The 11,029-nt window shown below is 46.6% G+C and overlaps 1 protein-coding gene across 1 annotated transcript in view; it reads left to right on the top strand.

Moving 5' to 3' along the window:
* Trappc12 (trafficking protein particle complex 12) overlaps positions 1-11,029 on the top strand; it is a 70,045-nt gene that overhangs the window by 16,145 nt on the left and 42,871 nt on the right. Inside the window, exon 4 of the mRNA XM_005360650.3 lies at positions 10,043-10,156. Coding sequence (XP_005360707.1) covers positions 10,043-10,156 — 114 coding nt within the window. The remainder of the gene's footprint in view (positions 1-10,042; positions 10,157-11,029) is intronic.

The following is an 11,029-nucleotide window of genomic DNA, read 5'->3' as shown; positions in this document are numbered from 1 at the left end:
CCCTCCACACCTCCCTCTTCTCCACACTGCTTATTCTAGAACACTCCAAACCCTCCATGCCTCCCTCCTCTCCACACTGCTTGTTCTAGAACACTTGCATGGTCGCCACAAACGCAGGTCTTCACTCGATAACCTGAAAGAGTGCAGAATCCCAGCAGAGACCTTGTCCTCTGACAGAAGCAGGCAGCTGTCACCATAGCAGGCATTTACCAGCCAAAGCCTAGGTCTGCTGGCAGCAGTGTGCCGTTCCTCTCAGCGTCTCTCACTATGCTACCAGCGTGTTCTCAGGAAGGTCGGTGACTCACGTGCTACGCTATGTTATATACATGACAATTAGGGTAAATGTCAATCTCCTGTCCCATCAATTCTCTTACTGAAATGATTCTCCAATGATTCCTGTGATTAAAAGCTTTTTGTAGCTCAGCATGTCAACACATGCCTGTAATTCCAACATCTGAGGCTGAGGTGGGAAGATTATGTGTTGGGACCAGTCTGGGCTACGTAGCAAGACATTAGGAAAAAAAGACTTTGTCCGAGAAAAAAGAAAGATGCTAGTTTTTTAAAAAGTCAGGGACAATTCATTTTGGTGTCTGCTCTTCTTCCATTGTTGGTGAGATTGTAGGCAGCCATCGCTGCGGCTCATGGGAGCTGGTATAGTGAACAGACCTTTCCATGGTAAGGGACAGTCATTCCTCTTCCTTCTATTTAGCCTTTAAAAAAAAAAAAAACACTGTAGCCTGTCTTGATGACAGACAGGTTTCACGTGAAGTATGCCTTTATTTCCCAGTACATCTCTGAAGTCAGCCACAAGCCCTGTACTGACTGTAATTCATCCGCTTTCCGTGTTTCTACCCTCTGTGCATATTCCTGGTATTAACACAGGCTTGTACTTTTTCCCCATACATTGAAAATGCTTGAGGTCATGGGAAATCTTACTACAGGTCCCAACCAAGAAGCCTTTTCAAGACGGGTGCATTTATAAAAGGCCATGGTGTTTATTTAATTGTGTCCTAAAGAAAGTCCTACCATCTTTAAAGAGAAAAGAGGTTCTGAATATATTTTCTGAAGGCTCGTCAGAGTGTTCTAAGATTGTAATTTACAGATAAGTGAATGTCACTGCCTGGGGAGAAGGACATTTTAATCACTCCCATGGTGTCATGGGCAGAATGAACGATGTCCTCAGAGAGCAAGCCGTCAAGCTGTGCTTTCACCATTGGTTACTCAGATTAGTTAATCGTCCTCTTGCTGGACGATCTGTCTGAGCTTTGGGAATCAGAGATGCCTGTGTTCAGTTTTCAAAGAGTCTTAACTCATTTCCTAGTTTTTAAGAAGTAATATTTATTTAAATTTAGAAATTTTTCTCATACCAAACTAACTTCATCACCAGAGTGCTACAAGGCCTACCCAGTAGAGCCAAAGTTTTCACAAGATTTCCCGAAGCTTCAAGTTTTATGTGCCATGCTTCAAGTGCTGATTTTAAAAAGTATTTCTTTACTGGACATTTCCAACATCTCACATTGAAAATAGAAGGGGAAAAAGAAGATAGAAAATGCTGAGAACAGAAAAAAAAAACTCAGAAAATTAGCATTTCAAACCAGCAGGAGGATCGTAAGTAGCCAGCCCTGCGGTGGGCAGTGTAGCTCAGTGGTAGAGGGATTGTCTTACATGGTCGAGGTTTAATTCCAACACCACTGCCACCACCCAAAAAGACCTAAACCCTGAGGGTTGACAATGAAAAAGACAGCTGCTTGGGCCAAATCCAAAACTGAGTATACAGAAGGGACGGAAGATCTGCACTCAAAATCTAAAGAGTTCCTCCAGCTTAGGAGGAGAAGTAGGCTGGTGAGGAACGAGGCAGAGGACATGAAGAGATTCCTGGAAATCAGGTGCCTAGTCACCGTGGGAGGAGCCCCGCTCCAGCAGCAGTCTTAGAAACATCAGCAGAGAAGAGGCGTCCTAACCCCCACAGCTTGGCAGAGGTCAACCGCACAGCCAGGCCATAAAACCGCCTCATAGAGCAGCTCGGGACATGGATCGTCTCAGTTAGGGTTTCTGCTGCTGTGATGAAACAACAGGACCAGACACAGCTTGAGGAGAAAAGGATTTATTTGGCTAAAATATTCTGGGTTGAGGGAAGCCAGGTCAGGAACTCAAACAGGGCAGGAACCTGGAGGCCGAGGCAGGAGCTGAAGCTAAGGCTGTAGAGGGTGCTGCTTACTGGCTTGCTCAGCCTACTTTCTTTGTCCTGGCACTAGCTCCTGTAGACCAGGCTGGTCTCGAACTCACAGAGTGCTGGGATTAAAGGCATGTGCTACCACTGCCCGGCCCAGCCTACTTTCTTATAGATCCCAAGACCACCATCCCAGGGGTGGCTCCACCCACCTTAATCATCAGTGAAGAAAATGCCCTGTGTGCTTGCCAACAGGCCAGTCTAGCGGGAGCATTTCCTCTGTTGAGGTTCCCTCTTCCTAAATGACTATAGTTTGTGTCAAATTGATATAAAACCAGTCAGCACATGGATGTTCTGTAACCTTTGACCCCACTTCTAATGTTAAGTGTTGGAAAACTTGGAGGACCAGATGTGGTGGCTCACATCTGTAATCCCAGCAGGGGATTGGAAGACTGAAGAAAAAGATTCAGAGTTCAAAGCCAGCCTCAGCTGCATAGCAAGTTTAGGGCCAGCCTAGGGTACAACAGATCCTGTCTGAAAAATCCAAAACACCCAAAAACTCCGGGAGGAAGGACAGCAGTGTGGCTTAATGGCAGAGTACTTGCTTGGCATGCACAAGGCCCTGGGTTTGTCTTCAACACCACAGGACAAGGCATAAGGGATTATTATTGATGACAAAAACAGGATTCACAAGAGGCAAGGCTAAAAGCAAAGAACACCTAGAACCCAAGCCCTCCAGGAAGCTTACAGGCCTGAGCTGTGTATCAGACACATCTCAAAATAAAAGCAAGAAACCATAGCAAATTGTTTAAAAAAAAAAAAAAACCCTGTGTGCAGGTATAGAAAGACATTCCAAAAATATTTCTTACACTCAGGCATGGTCACCCACACTTGTAATCCCAGTACTGGGAGGCAGATTTCTGAGTTTATGCCCAGCCTGGTTACAAATCAAGTTCTAGGCCAGCCAAGGCTGCACAGTAAGATATTATCTTTAAAAAAAAAAAGGGAAAATGTGAGAAGGACTGGCAGCTGGTGGCTCAGGGCTCAGTTGGTAAGAGTGTTTGCTGTGTAAGCATGGAGCCCAGGTTTAAATCCCTAGTAGCACAAAGAGAGATGATGTCTCAGGGGAATAAAGCAGAGAGAAGAGGAAGACACCCAACTCTGGCTTCAACACGCATGCACAAAAGACATGTGCACCTGTGTACACACACACACAAAAGCACATTCCTTACATCTATAGAGCACTTCATATCTGCAAGCTCCTTACAAATAATGTTGCCCACTTAAGTGTTTTATTTGTGGTGGATACCCATACAGAGTGGTTATAAAATGAGATAGGAGCCTTACCTACATAAGAAGTGTTTTTAAACTATGTAAACAGATTTTTCTCATGTACATACTTTTGCCTACGCACACATTTTAATTGCCTGGCTACTGTGTTGAGCAGATAACAACATACATTGTGGCATCATAAAACGCAACATGAGGAGACTCCGTATCTACTACAGTCATCCCTTGGTATCCATGAGGTGGTTTTCAGGAACCCCACTGGCGGACCAAACCCTATGGGTGTTGAGCTCTCATGTCCTGCGTCACGGGGTCTGCATGTTTCTCAGACGCAGCCCCGTGTCGCTGTCCCACTTCATTCCTTCCTTTGGTTATTGTTTTTACTGAGCTCTATATTCTTCTCTGCTCCCCCCTTCCTCTCCCCTCCCCTTCTACCCTCTCCCACGGATCCCCGTGATCCCCATGCTCCCAATTTACTCAGGAGATCTTATCTTTTTCTACTTCCCATGTAGATTGCATCCATGTATGTCTCTCTTAGGGTCCTCTTTGTTGTGTAGGTTCTCTGGGATTGTGAATTGTAGGCTGGTTTTCTTTGCTTTATGTTTAAAAGCCACTTACTTATGAGTGAGTACATGTGATATTTGTCTTTCTGGGTCTGGGGTACCTCACTCACTATGATGTTTTCTAGATCAGCCATTTGCCTGCACATTTCAAGATGTCATTGTTTTTTTCCACTGTGTAGTACTCCGTTGTGTAAATGGACCACATTTTCCTTATCCGTTCTTCAGTCAAGGGGCATTTAAGTTGTTTCCGGTTTCTGGCTATGACAAACAAAGCTGCTATGAACATAGTTGAGCACATGTCCTTGTAGTATGATTGAGCATCCTTTGGGTACATACCCAAAATTAGTATTGCTGGGTCTTGAGGAAGGCTGTTTCCTAATTTTCTGAGAAATCTCCATACTGACATCCAAAGGGGCTGTACTGCTTGCACTCCCACCAGCAATGCCCCGCATCCTCTCCAGCATAAGTTGTCATCAAACATTCTCCTGAAGTTATTTTTTACGTCATTTTCTTTTGCTTCATCTATATTGGGGTGTTCGAGTCTTACTGCTGTAGAACCACCAGTTTTTATTGGTGTCTTGTTGCTCTTAGTGGTGTTGAATATGTTCTTTCCTTGTCTACTCATCTTTTCTTCTGATTGGTGTAGTTTGGGCTGAGTCTCTAGTGGTCAGTCTTCCAGGTGCCAGTGGGTTCAAGGCTCAGATGGTTGTTCCTTATGATGCAGTCAGAGCCATGGTTCCAGTCACCCCAGAGGTCACTCAGTGTTCCCAGAGGTAGCTCAGCACTCCAGGGGCCACTCTGCAATTCCAGGGGTCTTTCGGGTCTGCTTCCATGAACGCTGCTTGCTTGGGGCTGCATCCGCTGAGGCTCTGCCTTGGGCCTTCTCAGGCAGAGGTTGCTGGCATAGGCCTGCTCCAGCAAAGGCCACTGGCTCACATCTGTTCCTACAGATGTCCTTGGCTCAGCCTGCTCCTGCAGAGGTTGCTGGTTCTGCACTGCATTCCTTCTAACACCGAGGCCTACAAGTGTGTTGTAAGCAGCTGCTGGACTGTGTCTGGTGGGAAGTCTGGCATGAAACAGCCCACACGTGGTTTTCTACCCTTCCATCAGCAGCTGATTGGTTGTGCGGTACAGAGGGCTGCTGGATCTAACTCCTTACACTTTTCAACACTCCCCCATGCCTGACCTTCGCTTACTGCTTGCCTGACCCCACATGGCCATCATTTGGCAGCTGGGAGCACATGGTGCCTACTGAAGGACTGTGTGGCGCAGGAAGCCCACAGGAGTGGGCGTTCAGTAGCCACAGGTCCTGTGTGCTCTGGTTCTGAAGTACCGTGATGGAAAAGGTGTCACTGGGTAGGGTTGGGGCAGAACCGTCACTGCAGTGGGAAGTGTCCATTTCCAGAGGGCCAGATGTGGGAGCTGCTTCTGGGGGTGCAGCCTTTCGTTCACAATGCTTCTGAGCTTACAGATGGGACATTTGTATTAGCCCGGATGTGGATACATACAAGGCCTTTGTATTTGGCACACAGACATTGTGTATGTGTGTCTGCGAAGGTAATGTTACCCACAAAAATGAAGGTATATTTACAAGACTACCCTCAGATTTCATGTTATTTCCTTGTAGTTTTGTGTTTAAGGAGCATTTTCTTAGCCCCTTTTCTAGCATCAGTTACTAATGTAGGGTGCCTCCAGCTAAGCTAACAGTTGAAGTAACTACCTGTGAAATGTTGATGCTGAGAAAATTGAGCAGTGATGAAAGAGTATTTGGAGACTGCTCGCTGCCCTGAGCCAGGTCCCCCGTCCAGGTGATGGCAGAGCTCTCACCAGAGCACTGGTGACCTCGTGTGGGCACCTCTGCCGCCTTGGCAGCCTCCGCCCTTCAGCCTTCCTCTTACTCTGCTCTCCACTCCTGGTGGTGAGCCAGTGTGAACCAGTCTGTTTCATACGGGAAAGGCTGTGGTGGCCAGCTCAGTGTGGCCATTGTGTGCAGTTTCCACAGAGCTGGTCCCTCTCCTGTTTGCTTCCTTGAGGCCACCTCAGCCTTGCTTGGTTCTCCAGCAGTCACCATGTTCCTTCCAGCCACTGAATGGTGGCTGAGATGGGGTCCGGCATGGAAGTATGCTGTGCACTTGTCCCAGCACCTTTGACATGGCTTACCATGAATATCTTCTAGTGGTTTTGTAGCCAGGAGCCTCATACAAAGGAAAAAGGAGCCCATGGTCCTTTTTCAGGGTCAGCCTTTGGAGGGAAATGACAACCTCAAAGAGTATGATGATCATTTTTACGGCTGTTAACACATACTGTGTTCCAGAAAGAGTGTTACCATGTACCTTGACCCTGATGTCACTTTAGTATCTCCTTATTTGGTCTCATTTTTATCTTGTTCTTAGTTCTTGAAACTTTTATTCTGACTTCTTAGGCTAACAAAGGCATTTGCTTTTTTTATGGTTTGTGTTTCTTTGTTAATGTAAGTAAATACTTTTATTTATTGTCCTTTGTTTTGCTATGCTTACTGTCTGCTCCCAATTCTTTGAATGTCTATAGAAATACTGCAGTACATCCGAATAGACTAGGGTCCCAAAAAGCCAGTAGGTGCAGTAGAAACAAGTCCCAGTGCCTTTATCAATGGCTTCTCAGTCAGCCCCCGTTGTCAGCCACAGTCAGAGAGTCCAGTTTGATTACATGCTCGTTCAGTCCCGGTCCAGCTGGATTTGGTGAGCTCCCATTAGAACAGACACACTGTCTCAGTGGGTGGACCAACCCCTCACTGTCCTGACTTCCTCAGCTTCCTAGACCTGGAAGGCCTTGGACTTCCCACAGGGCAGGGTTCCCTGCCCTCTCTCAAGCAGGGAGTGGGAGGGAGGAGGGTTAGTGGGGGAGAGGGAGGGGAATGGGAGAAGGAGAGGAAGTGTAAATTTTTGAATGGAAAAATACAAAAAAAAAAGAAATGAAGGGGGCTGGAGAGATGGCTCAGTGGTTAAGAGCATTGCCTGCTCTTCCAAAGGTCCTGAGTTCAATTCCCGGCAACCACATGGTGGCTCACAACCATCTATAATGGGGTCTGGTGCCCTCTTCTGGCCTGCAGGCATACGCACAGACAGAATATTGTATACATAATAAATAAATTTAAAAAAAAAAAAAAAAGAAATGAAGCAAAAAAAAAAGAAAGAAATACTGCAGTAAAGAATTCTTTTATTTATGCTGATGGGTCAACCAATAATGTACTCACTGTGCAACTACTAACCCAAGCTTGATCACTAGAACATGAGTTTAAAAGCCAGGCATGCTTTTGTGTGTTTGTAGTCATATGCTTGTTATCTCAGCACTGGGGAAACAGACAAATCAACCATTAGGACTCTGGGTTAGTGAGAGACACTGTCTCAAAAAAACACGATGGAGCATATCCGAGGAATGAAACCCAAGGCTGTCCTCTGGCATTCCACATGTACACGCGCGCGCGCGCGCGCACACACACACACACACACACACACACACACACACACACACACACCCTCATTCCTTTCTTAGCCCCGTGTGAAATTAAATGCCAAAGAAGGAAACACTTAGATATTGTTGATCTTTGGTGGCCACTGACCACTAGAGGCTCTTTTATCCCCAAGAACTGAATCCCGTCCTTGGGTCAGTACAACCAGGCTGAGCATGTGCATGAGGGAATGAAGAATAGGAGGGAGAGTGAGTCCATGTTGCACGAATAATAAAAACTCAAGAGAGAAATTGGGGTTCAACCTGAAGGCCAGAAAAGCAGAATAGCCTGCCACTGGCTCTTAACCTCTACCTTAATCCAAAAATGGCGATCCTGCCTTCAAAAATCTCAGACTGAGACTGAGAGCTGGCTCCTCCCATTTTATAATCCTCTCTAGTTCTGGGATTAAAGGCATACACCATTACCACCTGGTTTCTATGGCAAGCTTGTGTGACTGTTGGAATTAAAGGTGTGTGTCATTGCTGCCTAGTCTACAAGGCTGGCCAGTGTGGCTGTTTTACTTTTCTGATCCTCAGGCAAGTTTTATTTATTAAAATACAAGTGAAATGCCACTACAAATCTGCTCCCATAGCTCTGCCTGTTTGCCTGGAGGAGGATCAGTATACAGTGACTGCAGAATACAGCAGGTTGGGAGGGGTTGGAGACGAAGACAGACAGGTTCTCAGAGGTGGCCAGATGAAGTGCTTTTGAATTATTGGTGTAATTATGCTTCCCCTAATGGTTGTATTAGCCCAGGCAGCTCACAGCGCTGATGCAGATGTATGCTTGCTCACACAGGCAGACAGTTATACAATGACAACAGTAAGGAAAGCATATGAGACACATACTTACTACATGCCTGCCATGTACAGGGGACGGTATTTTTTGTCATGCCCAAATAAGCAATAATCTATGCTCCAAATGGGAGGTTTCTCTCCTGCCCACCAGTTCATGAATAACCCCTCAGAGGCTTAATATTAATTATAAATGTTTGGCTGATGTCTCAGGCTTATTACTAGCTAGCTCTTACATTTAAATTAAGCCATTTCTATTAATCTATGAATTGCCATATGGCTATGGCTCTTACCAATCTGCTGCATGTTGTTTCTTGGGCAGTTGCTGGCGTCTCTGACTCTGCCCTTCTGTCTCCCAGTATTCAGTTTGACTTTTCCACCTAGCTATCTTCTGCCTGGCTATAGGCCAAATCAGCTTTGTTTATCAACCAATGAGAGCAACAGGTATTCACAGTGTACAGAAGGACATCCCACATCACTGGGCCTGTCCACAAAACACCCACAGATCTTCTGTGGCAGCTGTGTGCCCCAGGGCTGCCCAAGGCCACTCAGTAACAACTGCTGACTCCTGACATCATTGTTTTTGATCTTGGCCGTTCTTTCAGATGTAAAATGGAATCTCAGAGTTGTTTTGATCTGCATTTCTCTGCAGGGAGACATCTTGCTAGCAGGGAAGGCTGATCAAAATCTGTAAGATACAATTCCTAAAGGACCTGGTTTTTTTTTTCATTTTTTTTGTTTTTATACAGTTGTGATTTGCCCAAATTTAGATTGATATGGTAGTTCTGTACCAGCTCCACACCTGTGTCACCATCTAGACACCTTTCTGGTTTTCTGTTTTTGCCCTTAGTCCATTTGCGGCAATTAGAAGTTGAGTCCTTGTCCTCAGTGAAGCAAGGTCTGGATTTCTTTTGCCCAGGCACAACGGGGCCTTACCTGAGTACACGTTATCTTGAGACTGTCACACCCTTTTATTTTGGTTTTTGAGTTTGGGGTTTTATTTTTGTTATTATTTGTTCATGGGGCTCTTGGTTGTTTTTGTTTTGTTCTGTTTTTTGAGAGAGGCTCTTTCTGTGTAGCCGAGTATCTTAGTTATGGTTTTCATTGCAGTGAAGAAACAACATAACCATGGCGACTCTTAGAAAGGAAAACATCTCATTGGGACTGGCTTACAGTTCAGGTTCAGTCCATTATCGCCATGGTGGGAAACTCGTTGGCATGCTAGCAGATCTGGTGCTGGAGAAGTAATCAACAACTCTATATCTGGATCCACAAGCAGCAGGAAGAGATTGAGACACAGTGGGCCAAGCTTGAGCGTCTGAAATCTTAAAGCCCACCCCAGTGACACACTTCCTCCAACAAGGCCATACCTCATAATAGTTCCACTCCCTGTGGGTCTATGAAGGCCATTTTCTTTCAGACCACCACACCAAGACAGGCCTCAGACTCACTGTGTAACCTCAGACTGTGTAGGGCTACAGGCATTTGCTGCCATACCTAGTCCCATCACTCCTGCGTGAGATCCTCATTCAGTTTAATGTTGTGATCTGAATGTCTTGACTGACACCTGCTCCTTGTACCTTTTGCTGCCAAGTCACATGGGCCATGTTGTCAAGTGACATTGGCCTCTGTGCCAGCTAGCCAGCCGTCTTTGCCCTGGTTATTAAGATCTGGACAGCTCTGCTTCCTTAAAGGAAGAAAGCGCATGTGCGGTTGACACCTCCTGCTCCTGTTCTTACAGAGCTGCAGGAACTGGAGGGCAGCGGTCGACCTGTGCGGACGTCTGCTCACCGCCCACGGACAAGGCTATGGCAAGAGTGGGCTGCCCACCAGCCACACCACGGACTCCTTGCAGGTCAGCGCCCTTTCTGTCATGTTGTTAGATGGTTTATCGTCATGTGGGGAAACACAGGACTGTAGCCTTTCATGTAAGATGAACAGGATAGGGATTCCTACATTCTGAACTTGATCTCCACGAGAGGTCAGTGGTCCTTCCTTCCCAAATTTCGTGCATGTTTAATTCCTCCCAAGTGACTTGAAGGTCTCAGTCTCCAGCAAGTGTAGAGCTTACGTGTTCTAAAATGTGTGAAAAGAGAGACTTACACGGAAGGACACTCCTCCAGTGAGGAATAGCCTTGGAAGTCCTTCAGGGCCCCTCCCTGTGGAGTCTTTAACTTCAGTTTCAATGTCACCAGGAGTCCCGGAATGGACCATGTCCCCAGACTCTGCACCACTGAGAAGAGCTTCCAGTGGGCTGTCTGTGGAGCAGCCTGTGGCAGGCTTCTTGCTGTCTGCGTCCTTCCCACCGAGAGGCTGTGCACTTGGAGAATGGGGCAGGTGTCCTCAGCCTCAATGCCCTCCATGTCCAGAGTCGCTCACTTGTGGACACGGTGTCCTAGCCACCTTTCATGCTTTCCTCTTGTTTGTCATGGCCAATGTGGTCTCAAATGAAGTCCTCTCACTCTCACGAGCATGGCAGCTTTCTCAAACCCATGCTCAGTGCAGTCTCCCCACCCTGTGTGGGCCTCCCATGGCCAGTGCACACACCGTGCTCACACTTCTCACAGACAGCCCTCCGAGCCTGTGACCACACCCTTCCCTGTGCTCGCAGGGCCTCCTCACATCAGCCCTTCCATTCTGAAGGGCCATCTTCACGCAACCTGTGTGCCCCACCCCTCTCTACGCTTCCCCACTTTCATGTCTCTACTCACCCCACTGCAGGGTCTCC

The sequence above is a fragment of the Microtus ochrogaster genome, linkage group LG3 (genome assembly GCF_000317375.1).
Source record: "Microtus ochrogaster isolate Prairie Vole_2 linkage group LG3, MicOch1.0, whole genome shotgun sequence".
NCBI classification, from domain to species: Eukaryota; Metazoa; Chordata; class Mammalia; order Rodentia; family Cricetidae; genus Microtus; species Microtus ochrogaster.
The sequence above is the reverse complement of the archived record's forward strand: the minus strand, read 5'-3'. Positions and strand labels throughout refer to the sequence as shown.